The following is a 24187-nucleotide window of genomic DNA, read 5'->3' as shown; positions in this document are numbered from 1 at the left end:
CAAATTAAATGAACAATATCCTCAGATGAATATATGTTTCGTGGTTGTTATAACATTTGAGGCATACATTTCTTTCTCATTTGGAAAACTATTATCTGTGCCTTTGCCAAGCCAAAGAAACATCTGAATTTACAACAGACTTGACACCAATACAGGCATTCTAAATCAAAATAGAATAGAAAGTAATCATAAGTTTTATAAATACTATTTATCAAACTCAGCTTTTATGTCATTATAATTAAATGCATTAACATCCGTGGGTTTTCCTTATTACTATATAATACTCTGTAGTGGACCACGCGTTGTGTAAACACTCTGTTTAATAATTAACTGATACAGCACCGTCACTCACCCATTTTGCTACTACTGTGCCATCCCTTGTGAGCACACCTGAGTTCCACTCCAACTGCCAATCCTTTGAATTCCAACTGCCTAATAGCCCCACCCCTGACTGCTTGATTGATTGGTCCCGATCACTCCGGGCCTGTGAGCCGTGCCTTTAGGGATGCCTTCAGGTGCCGGTGAAAACGCTCCACTGGGCCGTTTGCTTGCAGGTGGTTGGTCGTAGTGTGGTTCAGCTGAGCGCCAAGCAGCCGGGCCATTGCTGATCACAACTCGGAGGTGAACTGCGCACCTCTGCCAAGGAGACATCCACTGGCAAACCAAAGCGAGCGATCCAGTGGGAAGTGAGGGCATGTGCAGACGTCGCAGTGGAGGTATCCAAGAGCGGGACGCCTTCCGGCCATCTCGTGAATCGGTCCACGATGGTGAAGTGGTGGGTGACACCTCTGGATGGGGGCAGCAATCCAACGATGTCCACGTGGATGTGGTCGAAACCAAACAAACTCTCTCGGTTTGTTGGCCAGGGCCTTGATCCTGGTTGCATGATCCTGGCAGCTGCTAGCATTAAACAGGTGCTAGAAGTTTACCATGCCGACAAACTCTTGAAATCCCTTCACCGTAGAGGGTTTGGGAAACTGGCGAATGGCCTTGACCTTGGTCGGGAGCGGGACCGTACCATGCTGATTGTGTGGTGGCCACGGAAACTGATGGAAGGGAGGCCAAACTGACACTTGGCAAGGTTGATGGCCAGGCCATGCTCGTTGAGCCACTGACAGAGCAGCCAAAGGTGTGCGCGGTGTTTCTGGTGAGAGCGGCTGACAATGAGGATGTCGTTGAGGTTAATGAACACGAAGTCCAGCCCGCGGCCCACCATGTCCATGAGCCATTGGAAAGCCTGGGCGTCGTTCTTGAGGCAGAAAGGCATCCGTAGGAACTCAAAAAACCCAAACGGGGTGATGAGACTGCTACTTCACTTTTTCCTGTGCACCCCCCACCTCCACCCTGGGGGGCATCCATTTTTCCTGCTATCCTGCCAGTCTTTCACCCCTATCATGTATATACTTCCTTCTAGTTCCTCTCCTCATCTGACACTTTGCCTCATTTTCATCTCCCACCTATGTCACTTACTTCACCCAATTGTGTCCATAAACCCACCCCGCCCGTATAATTTGACAGTCTTTGTAATGTCATCCGAGTGGACCGGAATCTGATGGTAGCCATTTACCAGGTCATTTTTGGAAAAAACCTTGGCACCGTCCAGTTGTTACAGAATAAATCATATTATTAATTCTTTGCAGTATTTTGGGGTACTTAACTAACCAACAATAACCAAAATATGGCAAATGGGGAAAAGCTTTCCCATCCAGTAAGTCCCTGACTTATAGCAGGTCTGTGCAAGTCCACAACTTAGTTTTGTGTGAATGACTGTTGAATATACAAATATGATTCGTAGAGAACTTACCCTACAAGTAACAATTCTTCAAGTTTCTCTGTGGCTTCTGCAAGACATGCTGGGAAAGATGAGAGCTGGTTATGAGACAAGTTTAATTTTTTCAGGGTCGGGCATTTGCAGTTCATGTTCAGAAAATGTCCAATGATATTTCTGGAGATATCAAGGAATTTAATGAAGTGCATTTCAAGTATGCACGAAGGAAAAGAGGTCAGCTTGTTGTTGCTCAAGTCTATATCAGTCAGACACTTGAGAACCTAGGGAAAATTAAATGACAGTGTCACCTTTCAGAAACAGAGATCTCACTTTAAAGCAAGTCAATACAATTCCACTCCATTAGATTACAAATGAAATTTAAGTGGTCCAGAGCCCACTCCACCTTTCATCAAAATCATGGGCAATTTTCCACCACATGGTTATTTCTCTGCACTATTTAATATTGCATGATTCCCTCTATAACAGAAAAAATACTACTTTGGGCGAACTAAGAATTTGAGTTAAGAGTTAAGAGTACATTAAAGAAGGAATTCTGGAGGGCACAAAGGGGACATGAGATACCTTTGACAGATAATGTAAAGAAGTATCCAAAGAGATTTGACAAGCAAGTCAAGGGAAAAAGAATGATTAGGAAGAGAATAGGGACCCTTGAAGATCAAATTTGGCTATGTAGATGAGTGAGGTGTTACATTTATAATTCTTATCTGCATTTACCATGGAGAAAGACTTGGATGCAAGGGATCTTGGGCAAATTAATACTGCTTTTACCAGGGTATTTGTATATTATTGTCACGTGCAAGGAGATACAGTGAAAAACGGTTTGCATGCAATCCGGTCAATTCATACCATACAAAAGTGCAATTAAACCATGCACAAATACAGGTACTGCAAAATGAAAAATAACCAGAGTGCAGAATATAGTGTTACAGCATTACAGCCACAGAAAAAGTGCACATAAAAAGCGCAAAGGCCACAATGAGCTACATTGGGAGTCTAAAGTAGAGTCAGGTAAAAAGTGAGAAGGGAAAGAGTTAAAAGGAAGGTACACAAAAATGCTGGAGAAACTCAGCGGGTGCAGCAGCATCTATGGAGCGAAGGAAATAGGCGACGTTTCGGGCCGAAACCCTTCTTCAGACTGATAGGGGGTGGGGGGGGGGGGGGGGGGGGGGTAGGAAGGAAAAGGGGTGGGGGTGGAGCCCGAGGGCGGGGGGATGGGAGGAGACAGCTTGAGGGTTAAGGAAGGGGAGGAGACAGCAAGGGCTAGCAAAACTAGGAGAATTCAACGTTCATGCCATCGGGACGCAAGCAACCCAGGCGGAATATGAGGTGCTGTTCCTCCAATTTCCGGTGTTGCTCACTCTGGCAATGGAGGAGACCCAGGACAGAGAGGTCGGATTGGGAATGAGAGGGGGAGTTGAAGTGCTGAGCCACCGGGAGTTTAGGTAGGTTATTGCGGACTGAGCGGAGGTGTTCGGCGAAACGATCGCCCAACCTCCGCTTAGTCTCCCTGATGTAAATCAGCTGACATCTAGAGCAGCGGATGCAGTAGATGAGGTTGGAGGAGATGCAGGTGAACCTTTGTCGCATCTGGAACGACTGCTTGGGTCCTTGAATGGAGTTGAGGGGGGAGGTGAAGGGACAGGTGTTGCATTTCTTGCGGTTGCAGAGTTAAAAGGATCCTGAGAGGCAACTTTTCCACACAGCTGGCGGTGCATACATGAAAAGAGATGCCGGAGGAAGTGATAGAGTACAATTATGACATGTATAAGAAACTTGGGACAGGAAAAAAATTAGAGAAGGTTTTGAGGGATATGGGCTAGGTACAGGCAAATAGGACTAGCTCAGTTAGCCAACTTGGTTGGCATGGATGAGCTAAACTTAAGGGTTCAATTCCGTTTGTTTTACATAACTCTATGACAGTTATGTTAAACAAAAACAGTGTTAATCAATTTACAAAGGTTCATTATTCACTGCATGAAAAATTTCTGATAATCTCAATGCTAAATTGCCAACACCTTATTCTGAGACAATATTCTGGACTCCACAATCAACAGAACGTTCTTCCCTGTATCCAGTCTACTGAGCACTGCAGGGATGTTGTACGATTTTTGAAATCAGTATTTTGCAAAAAGAGTCCTCCAAATTTGTCTTCCTACAAAAGTGCTAATTTATTATCTGTGCATTACATGAAGTGATTACCAGGTCATGTTCTAATTAATACTGTCTTTTATGTTTCTACCTTCTGCTATCCAGCAGCTTAAATTCTATCCTGTAAACACGAGCTTGGCTGACGAATAACCAACAGCTTGGCTGACGAGAGAAGTTAACGCATCGGTTAAGAATAAGAAAGAACCATGGAACAGATATAGGGAGCAGGGATCAAGTGTATCCCTGGAGGAGTTTCAGGTACGAAGAAGCAAAGTAATAAAGGAAATCAGAAGGGCAAAAAGGGGACAGGAGATAGCTCTGGCATATAGCATTAAGGACAATCGATTTTATAAATACATAAGGGGGAAAATGGTAAGAAGAGAGTGAGTGGGACACCTCAAGAATCAAAGCGGTCAACTTTGAGTGGAGCCACAGTGGATGGGCAAGATCCTCAATTAGTATTTCTCCTCTGTATTTACCGAGGAGAAAGGCAGGAGACGGAGGAACTTGGGGAGCAGTCAGTGTCAATGTCGATGAGGTGCTGAAGGTACTATCGTGTATGAAGGTAGACAAATCTCCAGGGCCTGATCAGATACATCCAAGGACATTGTGGGGAACCAAAGAGGAAATTGTGGGAGCCCTGGTTGAAATTTACGAGTCGTCTTTAAATATAGGAGAGGTGCCGGAAGACTGGAGGGTGGCAATTGTTGTGCCTCTATTCAAGATGGGCTGCAGGGAAATGCTGGGAACTATAGGCCAGTGAGTTTAACATCTGTAGTTGGAAAGTTACTAGAGATTATTCTGAGGGATAGGACACAGGCATTTAGGCGGACAAGGGCCGATTACGGTTAGTCAACATGGTTTTGCACCTTGGAAATAGTGTCTCACAAATCTGATTGAGTTTTTTGATGATGTGACCAAAAAGGTCAATGAGGGCAGAGCTGTAGATGTTGTATATATGGACTTCAGCAAAGCATTCGACAAGTTCCGCATGGTAGATTGCTCTTGAAGGTTAGATCGCATGAAATGCAAGGTGAGATAACTGAATGGATAGGAAATTGGCTTAATGTAAGGAAGCAGAATATGATGGGGAAGGTTGCATCTTGGTCCGGAGGCCAAGAAGTGGTGTGGTGCGCCTAGAAGTGTGCCTAAGGCTTTGTTGCTGGGCCCGTTATTGTTTGTTATCTATATCTATGATTTGGGTGAGAACATACACGGCAAGATTAGCAAATTTGCAGATGATACAAAAGTGGGTGGTTTTGCAGATAGTGAAGATGATTGTGAAAAATTGCAGCAGGATCTTGATCGATTGGCCAGGTGAGCTAAGGAATGGTTGATGGAATTTAATACAGAGAAATGTGAGGTGTTGCATTTTGGGAAGTCTAACATGGGCAGGATCTATACAGTGAATGGTAGAGCTCTGGGAAATGTTGTAGAGCAGAGGGATCTAGGAGTGCAGGTGCGTGATGTCTTGAAGGTGGAGTCACAGGTAGATCGGGTTGTCAAAAAGACTTTTGGCACATTGGCCTTCATCATTCAGAGTATTGAGCATAGAAGTTGGGAGGTCATGTACCAGTTGTGTAAGACTTTGGTGAGGCCGCATTTAGAGTATTGTGTTCAGTTCTGGGCACCATGTTATAGGAAAGATGTTATGCTGGAAAAGGTACAGAGAAGATTTATGAGGATGTTGCCAAGACTAGAGGGTCTGTACAGGCTGGGACTCTATTTCTTGAAGCGCAGGAGGATGAGGGGTGATCTTATAGAGGTGTATAAAATCATGAGAAGAATAGATCGGGTAGATGCACAGTCTCATGCCCAGAGTAGGGGAATCGAGGACCAGAGGACATAGGTTTAAGGTGAAGGGGAAAAGATTGAATAGGAATCTGAGAGGTAACTGAGAGTTGTACGGAACAAGCTGCCAGAGGAGGTAGTTGAGGCAGGAACTATCCCAACATTTCAGAAATAGTTACATGATTGGGACAGGTTTAGATAGATATGGACTTAAGGCCGGTAGGTGGGAGTAGCGTAGCTGGGACATGTTGGCCAGTGTGGGCAAGTTGGGCCGAAGGGCCTGTTTCCACAGTGTATCACTCTACGACTATGACACAACACTGTTAAGCCTGCTATCTAATATTTAGTTAGTTAACTCAAAAACATATATTTTTCATTCTGATGTTATGGTAAACACCAATGTTATATAATTCTTAATTATCAACAGCATATGGAAACAAGAGCATGCAAAATATCTGGAGAAGTAGTGTTCTTACAGAGCACAAATCCTGTGAGAAATTCCTCAAATTATTATGTCTTAGATCCAGTTTTTGCAGTCGTGCTAGCTGTCCAGCAATACATTTTTCACTGATGCAGTTTACATTGTCTAATTCATTTTCAGATAGGTCCAATGACCTGATATATTCTGTTTCAAAGCCAAGGTGTAACAAATCATCTTGTCCACTTCCAAACGAGGGTCTTTTTGGTGCACCATCTAAGAGAAAGCATGGGTATTTTTAAAGTTCCACCAAATGAAGCAATTTTTCACTTGCAAATAGTTCTGTTATAACGTGAATTGTGTTACGAAAGGTTGCATTAGAAAATAAATTGTGTCAATGGGGAAAAGAGGATTAGAGGTTAGAGAATTTCAAGCTTATAATAACAAAGTTCGCCCCCACCCTCAACAGGATTTTGAAAAATATATATTTAATAGCTTTAAGTTAATTTTCATTACTGCAAATTATGTTATGAGCAATTCAGCCCACATAACACAAATATGTTTCCCTAATTCACCAACAGCATTATATTCAATTTGCAGTACTGAAATTTGTGTTATACAAAATTACTCAAGAAATATGTTAATATTTATGGGACTAGCCAAGATGGAGCATCTTGGTCAGCGTGGACTTGTTGGCCCAAAGGGCCCAAGTACATACAAGGTCTCTCCAAATACACTATGGCAGTATCTAAACCTATTGCAGTCCTCGTCTAATATCAAACTATATAGATGGCTTACTCCATGACTAATAAACAAATAAAATGCATCAAAGAATAGTCAAAATAAGGTCTATTGCAATTAGTCTGGTGGAAAATGGGAGGAGGGAGAATAAAATATTACACCAGTACACTTCAGTGAATGAGAATGTGTTGAAAAGATAAAGATAAAGACTAAGAAATTATTTAAGTGGTTGAAAGTATAATCAATAAGTAAATTAGAGCTTTAGAAAAGACAGTGACTGAATTTGCAGAACAATCCTGTATGATAATAAATGCCTCTTCTGTGAAATTAATTTAGATATTCTATCTCATCACTACTGATTTGGAATAGTCCAAAAAAACCCCCATTATTCATAAATCAAATTCAGAGTTTTCATTACCTGATCTTGGAGAAGTCACTCTCCCATTTGCGTTAACTGCAAGCTCGACATCGTTAGGTTCATTCTACCAAAATCATAACCATAATCATAAGTTAGAGCTTTATTAGCCAAGTATGTTTTGCAACATACGAGAAATTTGATTTGCCATACAGTCATACCAATAAAAAGCAACAAAACACACAAGATACATTTTAACATAAACATCCACCACAGTGACTCCTCCACATTCCTCACGGTAATGGAAGGCAATAAAAAAGTTAAATCTCTTCCCTTCTTTGTCCTCCCGCGGACCTCAAGCCTTCCGTTGATGGGACAATCTTGGCTCCCGTAGCCGGCAGTTGGGCCCTCCGTATCGGGGCAATCAAGCTCCCACACCGAGGGGATCTCTGCCCCCCCATGCCGGGTGATCGGACTCCGGGTCGGGGCTAGTCGAACCTCTTGCAACTTTGGAGCTTCCCAACATCGGCCTCGACCTGAGACCTTGAGTTCCTCGATGTTGAAATCCACAGGTCGCAGATGGAGCAACGATCCCAGGCAAAGTATACCAGGCTCCGATGGTAAGTCCACGGCCCCGCGATGGGGCTCAAAATTAGTCTCGAGCAAGGCTGCCAGCTCCATGATGTTAGGCCGCAGAGCGACTGGAGATACGATCCGGAAAACAAGCACACCTCCGGCAAGGTAGGAGATTGAAAAAAATGTTTCCCCCGACCTACCCACCCCCTCCCCCCCTCCCCCCCACATAATACAAACTAGATAATACAAACTAGAGAACATTAACACATACTTTCGAAAACACACTAAAAATAACAAAAAAGACAAAAAGACAGAGACCGTTGGCGAGGCTGCCATCACTGACGCCGCCACCCGTCATAAAGAAGTTAATTTTTTTTTAATTGGAAACATTTGCTCAAGATTGGATCCATTATGAAAGAAACATATTTGTATAAAATAACTTCTTAAACAGTTACCACTATATATTGAAGATCACAGGGCAATGGCCTTCATCAGTCAGGTTACGGAATATAGGTTGGGATGTTATGTTACATTTGGACGTAAATGTGGATGGGTTGGTGAATAAGCATTCTGTCGACACCAAAACTGGGGGAGTTGCAGAGTGAGGTATGTGTCCATTTTCATTACTGCAAATTATGTTATGAGCAATTCAGCCCACATAACACAAATACGTTTCCCTAATTCACCAACAGCATTATATTCAATTTGCAGTACTGAAAGTTGCAGAGTGAGCTATCAGATGATACTGCAGGATATAGAACATTTGCAGAACTGGGTGAGGAAATGGCAGATGGAGTTTAATCCAAGTAAGTGTGAGGTGTTGAACTTTGAGAGTTTTAATGCAAGGAGAGCCCACAGTTATTAACAAGATCCTTAACAGCATTCATGTGCCGAATGATCTTGGATTCCGAGTTCATAGCTCACTGAAGGCAGCAGCACAAGTAGATAGGGTGTAAATGTGTATGATATGCTTCTCCTCATTGCTAGGGGCATTAAGTAAGAGTGGTGTTTAAGAGGCTTTTAGATAGGCACAAGGAAGGGAATAGAGGGGATATGGATCATGTACAGGCAGATGAAGTCAGTTGAACTTGGCATCATTTACTATGAATAGATAGAAGTCTTTTACCCAGAGGAGGGGAATCAAGAACTAGTCATAAGTTTAAAATGTAAGAGGGGAATGATTTAATAGGAACTCGATAGGGCATCTTTTTCCACATGAATGAATGAATGAGGGTATGGAATGAGCTGCCAGAGGAGGTAGTTGAGGCAGGTACTATAACATTTAAAAAACATTTGGAGAGGGACATGGATAGGAAAGGTTTAGAGGGATATGGGCCAAACACGGGCAGGTGGGACTAATGCAGATGGGGTTTCTTGGTCGGCATGGATAAGGGGCTGATGGGCCTGTTTCCATGCTATATGACACTTTGACTCTATAGCATGTTTTCGTGCAGAACAGTTATCACTGACCATTATAAAATAGATCCTTATTATAAAGAATAACATAAAGAGAGACATAGGAAGTCTTGTATACCAGCTGCTATAAGGTTATATAATGTGCATAAATAACTGCACTTTTTTTCATTCATTGTATTTTAACTTGTATTTTAACTTGTATTTTAACTTGTATTTTAACTTGTATTTTAACTTGTTAAGTATGGAAGCTATTTGAGGGAATGTGTGGTGTTATGTCTGTCTTGAAGCTGTCGTGGCACTGTAATTTCCTGTAAAGGATTATTAAAGGTATAATCAATCAATCAATCAATCAATAAAGATAATGAAACTTGCATAAAGGGTAACTTGCATACAGATACAATGAACTGTGCATGCTGGTATACAAAAAAAAAGACAACGTGCTGGAGTACCTCAGTGGCTCAGGCAGCAGATCAGTTACAGTGTCCTCCATAATGTTTGAGACAAAGATCCATCATTTATTTATTTGCCTATGTACTCCACAATTTGAGATTTGTAATAGAAAATATCACGTGGTTAAAGTGCACATTGCCAGATTTTAATAAAAGCCCTTTTTATACATTTTGGTGTCAACATGTAGAAATTACAGCAGCGTTTATACATAGTCCTCCATTTCAGGACAGCATAATGTTTGGGACACATGGCTTCACAGGTGTTTGTATTTGCTCAGGTGTTTTTAAATGCCTCCTTAATGCAGGTATAACAGAACTCTCAGCACCTAGTCTTTCCTCCAGTCTTTCCATCATCTTTGGAAACTTTTATTGCTGTTATTCAACATGAGGACCAAAGTTCAATATCAATCAATCAATCAATATCAGTTTTATTCGTCACTTGCACATATGGAAGTTGTGCCAATGAAAGTCAAAGAAGCCATTATGAGAATGAGAAACAAGAATAAAACTGTTATAGAGACACCTTAGGATTACCAAATTTAACTGTTTGGAACACCATTGAGAAGAAAGAAAGCACTGGCGAGCTTACAAATCGCAAAGGGACTGGCAGGCCAAGGAAGACCTCCACAGCTGATGACAGAAGAATTCTCTCTATAATAAAGAAAAATCCCCAAACATCTGTCCGACAGATCAGAAACACTCTTCAGGTGTGGATTTGTTAATGACCACTGTCCGCAGAAGACTTCATGAACAGAAATACAGAGGCTACACTGCAAGATGCAAACCACTGGTTAGCTGCAAAAATAGGATGGCCAGGTTACAGTTTGCCAATAAGTACTTAAAAGAGCAACCGTAGTTCTGGAAAAAGGTCTTGTGGACAGATGAGACGAAGATTAACTTATATCAGAGTGGTGGCAAGAGCAAAGTATGGAGGAGAGAAGGAACTGCCCAAGATCCAAAGCACACCACCTCATCGGTGTAACACAGTAGTGGGGGTGGTATAGCCTGGGCATGTATGGCTCCTGAAGGTACTGGCTCACTTATCTTCATTGATGAATCAACTGCTGATGGTAGTAACATAATGAATTCAGAAGTGCACAGACACATCCTACCTGCTCAAGTTCAAACAAATGCCTCAAAATTCATTGGCCAGCTGTTCATTCCACAGCAAGACAATGATCCCAAACATACTGCTAAAGCAACAAAGGAGTTTTTCAAAGCTAAAAAATGGTCAGTTCTTGAGTGGCCAAGTCAATCACCCGATCTGAACCTAATTGAGCATGCCTTTTATATGCTGAAGAAATAATGAAGGCCTGGCAGAGCATCATCAGAGAAGACACCCAGCAACTGGTGATGTCCATGAATCGCAGACTTCAAGCAGTCATTGCATGCAAAGGATATGCAACAAAATACTAAACATGACTACTTTCATTTACATGACATTGCTGTGTCCCAAACATTATGTTCCCCTGAAATGGGGATATGTACAAACACTGCTGTAATTTCTACATGGTGAAACCAAAATGTATAAAAATGGACTTTATTAAAATCTGACAATGTGCACTTTAACCACATGTAATTTTTCTATTACAAATCCCAAATTGTGGAGTACAGAGGCAAATAAATAAATTATGGGTCTTTGTCCCAGACATTATGGAGGGCACTGTAGTTACTCCAGCACTTTGTGCCTTTATATAAAAATGAACAAATATTGTACCAAACCAGAAATGGTAGACATGAGGAAAGTCAGAGTTGGCGGAACACTTTATTCTGTCGGGACTCTTTAAAGTATTTGAGGTATTATATGGGAAACCAGAAATTCACTAGATACATGAAAAAAAAAATTGGGGGGGGGGAAGTTGGGGGGGGGGGGGGGGGGGGGGGGGGGGGTTCAGGGCATACATTTTTAAGATAGCCATTAATAACCTCATAAGAGAATTCAGGAAAAATGTCTCTGCCTAAAAGGTGCAAAATATAAGGAAAGGTTGAGCTGAAAGTGCTAATACATCCAGGGGGTGAGCAAATATAAAGGAAGAGATAGATATGTTAAAGGGGTGACGTGAGAACATCTCGAGACATAAATACAATAAGGCAGTACAATAAGAACACACCATATCCATGTACTAAGAATGATTGCATAGGGTGATGTTCAGGCTAAGGAATTTTTAAAGTAAAAAAGTATGAAACTAAATATGCACTACCGATTGTTGTAGGCAATCGCACAGATCAAGCCAATATTTTCCTTTATCCATAAAATGCAAGATCTTAAATGGATAGGGAATCCACCACCTTCAATAATGAAGCTGTGGAGTGCAGCTCATTTAGTATTTTCAGTGCTTTCTTGTGGGACAAAAATGTGCTGGTATGTATATCAATTTCAAATTAAGTCACATCTATCAGGAATTTTTTCCAGTTCTGATTTTATGATCAATCTACTTCCAGTTTAATAAATAACTAAAAAGTGTGAAATCACTGTCACAAAAAAAGTGTTGACTATTTTATCTCCAGGACAAAGTCATTACTCTGCTTTTCAGTACTTTGGAACAAAGCTGCTAAAAATATCACTTGCCCTACAAATGGAAGTCTTAAAACCACAAATGAAATTCAATATTAAAATGTTTTGGCACGTTCTGCAATAAGAAAAATAACACTATTCCCATGACATTGCCGTAAATTTGTCTTGTTTTACAGTTGACATTAGAGACTTGCTCAGAAACTCAGTCTCAAACTCGACAATGGGCCCAGAATTTCACCAGGTTCAATACTTCACCTTCATTGTTGATGAGTTAATTTTTCATTAACTTGCTGTGCTAAGTATTTATGCATTTCTTTAAAACTGCTGGAATTTGAATTATCAGTATGGAACAAATGCTTTCTGTGTTTTTTGTGAAACCTAATAGATTTTATGATAAACATTTTGTCAAATAACATGTAGATTTGAAACTGATATACATTGTGGTAAATAATGTGACTACTGAAAAATCTATTTGTGAAAAGGGAAACTAACGTACCAGATTGAATATTGATATTACTTGCAATAGATTTCTTTTGAAACTAAAATTTCCATACCAATAAATTGTAGTGCCTCAACTTAACCGTGGATTCGCCGTATGTTCCAGAACAGATGGTATCATTTGAATTCGTAGCCAGTGCTTCACTTCCTAAATTAAAAAGGTTGGGATATTTTCAATTAACATGGAAATAAAAATACAGAGAAACTCCTACTAAGCACATTTAAGTCAGCCAGACTAGAATACAACAGGAAAATAATCCTTCAATACCCAAATAACCTGCATTTTGGTTACAATACGCTTTGTTTCAGTCACCACAAATACATTTCCAGCAGCCAGACGTGTGTTTTTAATAGAGCAAATTGTACAAAATTAAGCGTTGACATTATTCCTTATAATAGACCATGCACCAAATATTAATGAAGAAAATCCATACACAAAAGCGATTGTTCCTTTTAACACATGGAGAAAAAAAATAGCTGATATTTTCATCGGAACCAAACAAACAATATTAAAGCCACTTGTGAAATATTTTCTTGCTTTCAAAGCAAGAAAGTTATTGCGCTGTTAATTTATTACAGACTTATTTAAATGATACAGAGGCGGCTTAGAAAACATTTTATCAGGATGCATCACAGCATGGTTTGGGAACAGCTCAATCTAAGACCGCAAGAAATCGCAGAGAATTGTGGACGCAGCCCAGACCATCATGTAAACCAACCTCCCTTCCAATGACCATCTGCACTTCACACTGCCTTGGCAAGGCCATCTGTATAATCAAGGATGAGTCTCACCCTGGACACTTCCTCCTCTCCCCTCTCCCATTCGGCAAGAGATACAGAAGTATGAAAATGTATACTTAAAAATTCAGGGACAATTTCTTCTCAGCTGTTATCAGGCAGCTGAACCATCCTAACACCATCTGTAGAGCGGCATTGAGTTATCATCTCATTGGAGACCCTCGGGCTATCTTTAATTGGACTTTATGCGGCTTTATCTTGCATTAAACATTATTCCCTTTATCCTGTATCTGTACACTGTGGACAGCTTGATTGTATTCATGTATAGTCTTTCCGCTGTCTACGTAGCACGCAACAAAAAAGCCTTTCACTGTACCTCGGTATGCGTGACAATAAACTAAACTAAGATAAAATAACCTCCCTAACTGCAATAAAACAAAGAGCTAAATTCATAAACTTGTTTGAATATCCGAAAGAAGCTCACCTTCGCTCACCAAGTCGTTAAAGATGAGATTTTCTTTTCCATCAGTTGCCAATACATTTGACAACAGAGTACAATCATTATTTTTATCCAATACTTCCTCATAGTAACACAGTTCAGAATTTGTATTTGAATTCTGCATTACCAAAGATGTTGATTCTGATGTACCATTTTGCCAGAGTCCAAAGGAAGCAACAGTAACTATAAAGAATAGAAGCAAAACTTACTAGGTTGCTTGCTATTAAAAACATATGCTGCAAAATCTGTGTAAGAATCTGGCTAAGGGGGGAAATGCATGGTTAACATCACTGTGGTTGGGGATTAGGAAGATGTTGATTTTCTGGCATGCATAATGTGCATAGCACCATGTGCAAAAGCATCACAAATTTGGGGCTTTCAACTTAATAATGAGTAGCAAGTGGATATTAATTGGAAAGTCATAAACAGAATGATTTATCTCAAAATAGTGGGTGCACTTTAAGTGAGATCTTCTGCTTCAAGTAGAGGGGCTGTTTTGAGGTAGTTTAGGGTGGTGAGAAGATGATGAGAGCAGACACACACAGTTGGTCTCCTATATTACTGTGTCATATGCAGGGAAACTTTATGTCAAGAGTCAAGAGTGTTTTATTGTCATGTCCCACATAGAACAATGAAATTCTTACTTGCTGCAACACAACAGAATATGTAAACATAGTGCACTGTAAATAATACGATAAACAATATATATACACGCACTCACAAGTACACACACACACACACATATATATATATATATATATATATATTTCATTTACTGTTCATTAACTGTCACATACACCAATTGGTGCAGTGAAATTCACTGGCCAGGTCAGTCATACAATTTAAAAAAGCAACACTCAAAAAAACACATTTTAACATAAACATCCATCACAGTGACTCCTACACATTCCTCACTGTGATGGAAGGCAAAAATAAAGTTTCAAGTCCTTCCCTTGTTGTTCTTCCTTGGTCGGGGGCCTTGGCGGGACAGTCTTGAGTCCCGTAGCTGGCGGCGTTCGGGCCCTCCACGTCGAGGCGTTCAGCTCCCGCATCAGGGGTTGTCAGCTCCCCCACACAGGGCGATCAAACCTCACGTTGGGGCTGGACGAACCTTCTGCGGCATTGGAGCTCCCGACTAGCCTCTCCCGAGACTGCAAGCCCTTGATGGTAAGTAAGTCCGCAGTCCGCGGTGGGAATGATCCCAGGCAAGGGATACATACACACATACTCAAAAAATAAAACAATAGTAGTGCAATAATAATAATAATAATAATCATAATAATAATAATAGTCTATGTAATTCAGAGATAATTTGAGGTTGTAGTGTTTAATAGCCTGATGGCTGTAGGGAAGAAGCTGTTCCTCAATCTGAACGTTACAGTTTTCAGGTTCCTGTACCTGCTTCCCGATGGCAGAGTGTGAAATGAGTGTGTGGCCAGGATGTTGCATTCAAATTGAACTCTAGCAATGTTCAATTCCAAAACAGTGGTGGTGTGAATAAAGATACTACAGGAAAAGGGAGGATGGAGAGTTGCATGGGACAAACGTCCAGGGTAGAGGGGAGGAAAAGAGGTTGCGGGTTGGAGGTTTGATATCAAAATAAAGTAAAGTAAAGTAAAGTATCCTTTATTGCCATTCAGACTTTGCAGTCTGAATGAAATTTCGTGCCCAATAAAGAACATCATATTTATATAGGGGTGTGTGGGCGGGAGGGATGTGTGGAAGGGTGGGGGGTTGCGTGGGCGGTTGTGGGGGCAGGGAGTTGTGTGGGCGGGGGGAGGGGGGGGTGTGGGCGGGAGGGTGATTGTGGGGCGAGGTGGGGGTGTGGGCAGGGGGGGTGTGAGAGTGGGGGAGAGGGGTGAGTGTGGACGGGGGGGGTGTGGGCAAATTCTCCGCTCCGAAAATTGTGTCCTCCGCCGGCCATCCAGAGCGTCCCTCAGCTCCAGTAAAGCTGGTGCAGGAAGGGGCGGACCGTCCCACGGAGTGACAGGAGAAAAGACCAATCCACGCTGCGCTGACTGGCAGGAGAGGAGATCGTTCTGAGCACCCGTGGTTCTTAAAATTTTTAAACCTCGCTAATACAATAGACCACCGATCGGAACTAAACTTGGTGCACTCGCAGGACAGGAGGATGGTGAGTGAGCTGGTGAAAAATCGTAGCGCTATTGCGTACCATTTTTGCGCAAATAGAAAAACCGCGCAAACCGGAAGACCACAAGATCAGAGTTTTAGTTATGTACTAGACCAAGTGCAGACCCGTTGGGTCTGTTTCCCCAACGGCGTTTGTGGGGGGGGGGGGGGGGGGGCGCGGCATCACACTCACTAACAACCGCTCAAACACACAGGTGGGGGGAGGGGGGAGAGGGAGACGGGGTGGAGAGATGGGAGGGTGAGAAGTGGGGAGGGAGGGGCGAGGAGGAGGAGGAAACGGGAGAGATTTGGGAGGGAAAGGAGAGTGGGGTAGGGTGTGGGGAGAGAGGTGTGGGGGTGAGGGGGGGGAGTTGGGAGGGAGGGGAGGAGGGAAGGAGGGGGAGAGGGGTGGGGGAGAGGGGGGGAAGAGTGGGGAGGGAGAGTGTAGGGGGAGGGGGGAGAGAAGTGGACGAGTGGGGAGGGAGGGGTAGGGGGAGTGATGGAAGAGAGACAGAGGGGTAGGGGGAAGGGGTGGGGGGAGAGAGGGGAGGGAGGGGGAGAGTGAGGGGTGGGGGAGGGAGAGGGGTGGAGTAAGGGGGAGTGGTTGAAGAGGGACAGGGGTAGGGGAAAGGGGGCGGGGGAAGAGAGGGAAGGGGGTGGGGTAGAGAGGGAAGGGGGGTGGGGGAGAGAGGGATGGGTGGGAGGAGGAGTGGGAGAAGGGTGAGGAGAGGGAGATGGAGAGGGGGAGAGAGGGGAGGGGGAGAGATGTGTGGTGGTAGGGGAGAGAGGAGGAAGAGTGTGGAGGGAGGGGGAAGAGTGGGGAGGGGGAAGGGGTGGGGAGAGAGGGAAGGGGTGGGAGAGAGAGGGAAGGGGTGGGGGAAGAAAGGGATGGGGATGGGGGTGGGGGGAGGGGGAGGAGAGGGAGAGGAGAGAGGGGTGGAGGAGGGGGAGGAGAGAGGGATGGGGTAGAGGGAGAGAGGTGTGGGGGAGGGGCGGAGGGAGGGAGATGGGGTAGAGGGGTGGGGGAGAGGGAAGGTGAGTGGGAGAGAGAGGGATGGGAGGGGGAGGAGAGGGAGAGTGGTGAAGAGAGGGGGAGGAGAGAGGTGTGGGGGAGGGGAGAGAGGTGTGGGGGAGGGAGGGGAGGAGAGAGATGGGGTAGGGGAGGGAGGGGGCAGAGTGTGGAGTGAGGGGGAGAGGGGTGGGGGAGAGAGGGGAAAGAGTGGGTAGGGAGAGTGGGAGGGGGAGGGGGGGGAGAGAGTGGAATAGTGGAGAGGGAGGGGGAGAGGGGTAGGAGGAGTGGTGGAAGAGGGTCAGAGGGGTAGGGGGAAGGGGTGGGGGGAGAGAGGGGAGGGAGGGGGAAGGGAGGGGGAGAGAGAGGGGTGGGGAAGGGAGAGGAGTGGGGTGAGGGAGAGTGGAAGAGTGGGGAGGGAGGGGTAGGGGGAGTGGTGGAAGAGGGACAGAGGGGTAGGGGGAAGGGGGCGGGGCTCCTGCAAAGGCATATGTAAATGGTTCCATTCCGATTGGACATCTGTGAGCATTGGGCATTGTGACATCACACGATGGAACGTTCACCAGGGGCTGGGGCTGGGGCTGCTTCTATGGGTGAGAAGCCAGTTTTCTTTAGAAATATGGGGGGGGGAGGATTTGATTAAAAATGTGTACATAAACACGACGAAATGTAATCAGGAGTGGATACTTTGAAAGAAAAGTGAAATCTCTACCGAAATGGAAAAGATCTCGGCGATTCTGCGTCTGGTTTCGGAGTAGCAAGGAATCAAAGGAACAAAGCCGGCCGGCAGCCGGACGGACGGACCCCGTACGGCGGCAGCCACACAGTTTTAAAGATTGACTAGACCAAGTGTTGACCCGTTGGGTCTGTTTCCCCAACGGCGTTTGCGGGGGAGGGGGATGTGAGAAGAGGGGAGGGAGGGGAGAGGACGAGGAGGAAACGGGATAGATTTGGGAGGGAAAGGAGAGCGGGGTAGAGGGTGAGAGATGGGGAGAGAGATGTGGGGGAGGGGGGATGGGGAGGAGGGAGGGAGGGGGAGAGGGGTGGGAGAGAGAGGGGGAAGAGTGGGGAGGGAGAGTGGAGGGAAAGGGGGAGAGAAGTGGAAGAGTGGGGAGGGAGGAGGAGAGGGGTAGGGGAGTGATGGAAGAGGGATAGGGGGAAGGGGGCGGGGGGAGAGAAGGAAGGGGGTGGGGTAGAGAGGGAAGGGGGTGGGGGAGAGAGGGATAGGAGAGGGAGAGGGGTGAGGAGAGGGAGAGGGGGTGGAGAGAAGGGGGAGAGAAGTGGAAGAGTGGGGAGGGAGGGAGGGGTAGAGGGGTAGCGGGAGTGGTGGAAGAGGGACGGGGGAGTGGTGGAAGAGGGACAAAGGGGTAGGGGCAGGGGTGGGGGAGAGGGGGGAAGGGAGGGGAAGAGAGAGGGGTGGGGGAGGGAGAGGGGTGGGGTAAGGGGATAGAAGTGGAAGAGTGGGGAGGGAGGGGTATGGGGAGTGGTGGAAGAGGGACAGAGGGGTAGGGGGAAGGGGGTGGTGGTAGAGAGGGAAGGGGGGTGGCGGAGAGAGGGATGGGTGGGAGAGGGAGAGGGGTGAAGAGAGGGAAACATAGAAATTAAGTGCAGGAGTAGGCCATTCGGCCCTTCTAGCCTCTAGACCAAGTGCAGACCCGTTGGGTCTGTTTCCCCAACGGCGTTTTGCGGGGGTGGGGGCGAGGGGGGGCTGCAGCATCAAACTCACATTAACCACCCCCCAAACACACAGGTGGGGGGAGGGGGGGTGAGAAGAGGGGAGGGAGGGGAGAGGAGGAGGCGGAAACGGGACAGATTTGGGAGGGAAAGGAGAGCGGGGTAGGGGGTGAGAGAGGGGGATGGGGAGAGAGATGTGGGGGAGGGGTAGGATGGGGAGGTAGGGGAGGAGGGAGGGAGGGGGAGAGGGGTGGGGGGAGAGAGGGGGAAGAGTGGGGAGGGAGAGTGGAGGGGGAAGGGGGAGAGGTGGAAGAGTGGGGAGGGAGGAGGAGAGGGGTAGGGGGAGTGATGGAAGAGGGACAGAGGGGTAGGAGGAAGGGGGCGGGTGGAGAGAGGGAAGGGGGTGGCGTAGAGAGGGAAGGGGGGTGGGGGAGAGAGGGATGGGTGGGAGAGGGAGAGGGGTGAGAAGAGGGTGACATAGAACCATAGAAATTAAGTGCAGGAGTAGGCCATTCGGCCCTTCGAGCCTGCACCACCAATCAATATGATCGTGGCTGATCATCCAACTCAGTATCCAGTACCTGCCTTCTCTCCATACCCCCTGATCCCTTTAGCCACAAGGGCCACATCTAACTCCCTCTTAATTATAGCCAATGAACTGGCCTCAACTACCTTCTGTGGCAGATAATTCCAGAGATTTACCACTCTCTGTGTGAAATTTTTTTTTCTCATCTCTGTCCTAAAGGATTTCCCCCTTATCTTTAAACTGTGACCCCTTGTTCTGGACTTCCCCAACATCTGGAATAACCTTCCTGCATCTAGCCTGTCCAACCACTTAAGAATTTTGTACGTTTCTATAAGATCCGCCCTCAATCTTCTAAATTCTAGCGTGTACAAGCCGAGTCTATCCAGTCTTTCTTCATATGAAAGTCCTGACATCCCAGGAATCAGTCTGGTGAACCTTCTCTGTACTCCCTCTATGGCAACAATGTCTTTGAGCATTGGGCATTGTGACATCACACGATGGAACGTTCACCATGGGCTGGGTCTCCTGCAAAGGCATATATAAATGAATCCATTCCGATTGGACATCTGTGAGCATCGGGCATTGTGACATCACACGATGGAACGTTCACCAGGGGCTGGGGCTGGGGCTGCTTCTATGGGTGAGAAGCCAGTTTATTTTTGAAATATTGGGGGGGGGGGGGAGAAGGATTTGATTAAAAACGTGTACTTAAACACGACGAAATGTAATGAGGAGCGGATACTTAGAAAGAAAAGTGAAATCTCTACCGAAATGGAAAAGATGTCGGCGATTCTGCGTCTGGTTTCGGAGTTGCAGGGAATCAAAGGAAGAAAGGCGGCCGGCAGCCGTCCATGTAAATGGATCCATTCCGATTGGACATCTGCGAGTATTGGGCATTGTGACATCACACGATGGAACGAATCGAAAGGCAGAAAGGCAGCCGGACGGACGGCAGGCGGCAGCCACAGAGTTTTATATAATAATAGATAGAAGATAGATAGATAGATGGTATATATTGCAAATGTAGGCTAGATGAATGCGTTAACACTGCACCAAAACTTGTTCGGCCACAATACTTTTGTGCAGAAACATGGAACTGCAAATGCTGGTTTACACCAAAGATAGAAACAAAGTGCTGGTGTAACTCAGCAGGTCAGGCAGCATCGTTGGAGAAAAAGGATAGGTGACACTTTGGTTCCCGACCCAAAATGGCACCCGTCCTTTTTATCCCGAGATACTTTTGTGCAGATCAGATTTACTCAAGAGGTTCAGGGATGAGGAAAGATGGGCAAGAGATTAAATAGAAGTGTAAGAAATTCAAAACGGGATTTATGGAGTCATGGAGCTATGCATCATGGAAAGGGGGCCTTCGGCACAAGGTGCCCCAGCTACACTAGTCCCTCCTCCCCGCATTTGCCCCATATCTCCCTATCTTTTACATGTACCTGTCCAAATGTCTTTTAAATGTTTTTATAGTTTTTGCCTCAACCACCTCTTCTGGCAGCTCATTCCATAAACCTATTACCCTATGTGGAAAAGTTGCCCTTCAGAGTCCAATTAAATCTTTCTCCTCTCACCTTAAACATGTGTCCTTTGGCTCTTGACTCCCCAACTCTGGTTAAAAGACTCTGCATCTACCCTATCTATTCCCTCATGATCTTATACACCTCTATAAGTTCACCTCTCATCCTCCTACGTTGCAAGGATTACAGTCCTAGCCTGCCCAATTGCTCCCTATAGGTCACACCCACAATTCCTAGCAACATCCTCGTAAATCCTCTCTGCACTGTTTCCAGCTTAACAATATCTTTCCTGCAGCAGGGTGGCCAAAACTGAACAGCTGTAACATAACATCCCAAATTCTGTACTCAATACCCAGACTGATAAAGGCCAATGTGCTAATAGCTGAAGGTCAATACGCCAAAAGCCTTCTTGACCACCTGATAATTTCAAGATACTATGCACCTGCATTCCTAGATCCCTCTGCTCTAGAAGACGCCCCAGAGCCCTGCCATTTATTGTGAAGGTCCTGCCTTGGTTAGACTTCCCAAAATGCAGCACCTCATATTTATCTGCATTACCAATTCCTTTGCCCACTTGCCCAAATGACCAAGATCCAGCTGTAATCTTTGAATACCATCTTCATAATCTAAAATACCACCCACTTTAGTGTCATCTGCAAATTGACTAATCCTGCCTTGTACATTCTCATCCAAACTGTTGAAAAAAAACAAAAACAGCAAAGGGCCCAGCACCAATCCTTGAGACACATCACTAGTCACATGTCTCCTGTCTAAAAAACAACCTTTTACCATCACCCTCTGCTTCCTTTCATGAAATCAATTTTCCATCAAGTCGGCTAGCTCTTCCTGGATCCCATGTAATTTAACCTTCCAAAACAGCCTACCATGTGCAATCTTGACAAATGCTTGCTGAAATCCATATGGACATCGTCTATGGTTCTGCCCTCATCAATCCTCTTGGTTACATCTTCAAAATCTCAGATTTGTGAGACACAATCTCCCACGTACAAAATCGTGCTGATTATCCCTAATCAGCCCTTGTATACCTAAATTAATTGAATGGAAAAAATAGTGCGACACTGCTCCCATGAGCAATGGCCAGAGACAACTTCACCTGTGGAAGGGTCTACCTGTCAATGATAGGCCGAGTCAGCCACAGCAGGAAATGCAACCATAGATGAAACATTCTCCTCTCCAACACGACAACATTAAAGCCACACCAACTTTCACAGATGGACGGATGCTAACTCCCTAACTGATCTCAGCACGATCACTTTAATGTCAAGCAAAGGCAATTGACATGACAGGAATAGAGAAAAATTAGAATGTGGACAATGAGGCGAATACAGCATATGACCAAGCAGCAAGCTCAAAAGTTGCAGATCCACAGCTTCTTGGTCGCAGAAGGCGAAACCTTTAAGGGAAAACGTCAGAGGAAAAAACAGAGTAGCAGACCCAGAAGATATTAATTAAGTTCAAGTTCAAATGTATTTGTCACATGCACTATAAGGTGCAGTGAAATGTAAAAAGCTTTCTTCACTGTTCAAGCCCACTGGTCAGGATGGTCGGAATGCCGACGTCGCGACAGGTCGATCACACCCCGCGGCCCGGAGCTCTCAATCGACCACGTCCTTACTGCAGACTGCATCTTCCAGATGTTGTAAGCCGCAGGCCGGCAGTCAGAGCTCGTCTCCGATGACCCCCGGAGAGGGATCGCCCGCTCCACGATGGTAAAGTAATGTCCGCTCCACGCCTGCCGCCAGAAGCTCCACAGACCGAGGCTCCAAGATGTTGTAGGCTGCAGGCCAGCGGTCGGAGCGCTTCTCCGGCGACCCCCGGCAAAGGGGTCCGCAATGTTAAAGTCCCCACCGCGCCGCAGCTGAAGGTCTGGGCCCGCGATGTTAAAGTCCCTGCTGTGCCGCCGCTGAATCTCTGAGCCCGACTACAGAAAAGGCCGCACCAAACCAGCTGTAAGGCCCCGAGGAGGGGGGCGAAGAAGCGACAAGGAAGAAAGTCACCTCTCCGTGGAGGTAGGTGCCTGAAAACGGTGTCCCCCTATTCCCACCCACCACCTCCCACACAAGACATACAGAGAAACCCTAAAACATGCTGCAGGCGAGGCAGCCGACTTGCAGCACCACCGGAACTGGAATCGTGTTTCCTCACTAATGCTGACAGCTAAAGCTGTGAAAGTCAAACAAATAATTCCTTCTTGTACTTACTTGGTTGTTGTTTTGAATGTGGAACATTTTCATCAGGAAACAGTGGATGCAACCAAGCAGCTTCAATCTTCCTCATATGAAGTCCACTTAAGCAAATAGCTTTATTGTTTTGATCTAATCCAAGTTTTCTTAATAGCATGCTTATGATTTTGTCATCCCCCATTTTAATGCTGACATGTAAAGCTTTCTGAATATCCTGCTCATGTGCTCCACTGTTGAGCAGAAGTTCCACTAAAAATGGGCTTCTCTTTTTCATACAAGCCTATGGAAAACATGAAAGAGTTATTAAAATTCAAGTACAATTAACTTGACCTAATTAAACTGCAGCTGATTTTTATTATTCATCGGATCCAAGAAGTACTCTGCTGTTTTTCCTCATGAATTTAGAAGAATTTTAAATTTGAGTATGTGGGCACAGGCAAGGGTTTGAGGCAGAAAAAAGTGATAAGCTCCAAACTGCAAACTTCAGTATTTATCTCACAAGTATTTGAGAAGAAGCAAGTTGTCTATTGTGGTGTACTTCAACGCAATTAAATTTAATGTCACACTCAAAATTTTCCTCCAGGTTTCCTGACACTTTCCATTGATAACTAGATAATGACATAAAAGCAAATAAGGCTGCTTAAAAGTAATATCAAATATAGACACAAGGAACTGGTTTATAAACAAAAAAATCATAAAGTGCTGGTATAACCCAATGGGTCGAGCAGCATTCCTGAGAACATGGATCGGTGATGTTTCGGGATGGATAATCAGACTGGTTATGGTGGGGAGGAAAATGCTGGAAGGGAGGTGGGGGCAGGTCCAGTTCCTACTGGGTTTCTCCCCCCTACTAAAATCTGCCTGAGAAAGGGTCCCAACCTGAAATGTCACCTTTCCATAAAAACTCATGTCAAAAGCGCTATTTATCCAAATATTCTTTTTTTTTTCAATCATAAACGATGAGGAAGATTTTGTTCTTGCACAGTTAATCAGTTGACTTTATACATGGGGACTTAAAAACAATGGGTTAATTGCTTTAGATTAGATCTCAGGGCAATAGTGCTTTCAGCATGAACCAACAGACTGCTGAACATCAACAGAAGCTGGACATCAGAGGGGAGCATCAACGGTGATAGATTGTAGTTGATCAGAAATGGATTACATAAAGGGTAGTACTGCAATGGGAGC

General features: G+C 44.9%; 1 protein-coding gene across 1 annotated transcript in view; it reads right to left on the bottom strand.

The window, feature by feature from the left end:
* Window positions 1-24187, bottom strand: part of LOC116984972 (leucine-rich repeat serine/threonine-protein kinase 2-like) — a 136260-nt gene that overhangs the window by 45473 nt on the left and 66600 nt on the right. The window contains exons 19-24 of the mRNA XM_033039333.1: window positions 23018-23279; window positions 13919-14116; window positions 12753-12844; window positions 7306-7369; window positions 6205-6422; window positions 1805-2049 (exon numbers count right to left, since the gene is read on the bottom strand). Coding sequence (XP_032895224.1) covers window positions 1805-2049; window positions 6205-6422; window positions 7306-7369; window positions 12753-12844; window positions 13919-14116; window positions 23018-23279 — 1079 coding nt within the window. The remainder of the gene's footprint in view (window positions 1-1804; window positions 2050-6204; window positions 6423-7305; window positions 7370-12752; window positions 12845-13918; window positions 14117-23017; window positions 23280-24187) is intronic.

The sequence above is a fragment of the Amblyraja radiata genome, chromosome 21, assembly GCF_010909765.2.
Source record: "Amblyraja radiata isolate CabotCenter1 chromosome 21, sAmbRad1.1.pri, whole genome shotgun sequence".
NCBI lineage: Eukaryota > Metazoa > Chordata > Chondrichthyes > Rajiformes > Rajidae > Amblyraja > Amblyraja radiata.
Note: the sequence above shows the minus strand (reverse complement) of the source record. Positions and strands in the feature narration are given on the sequence as shown.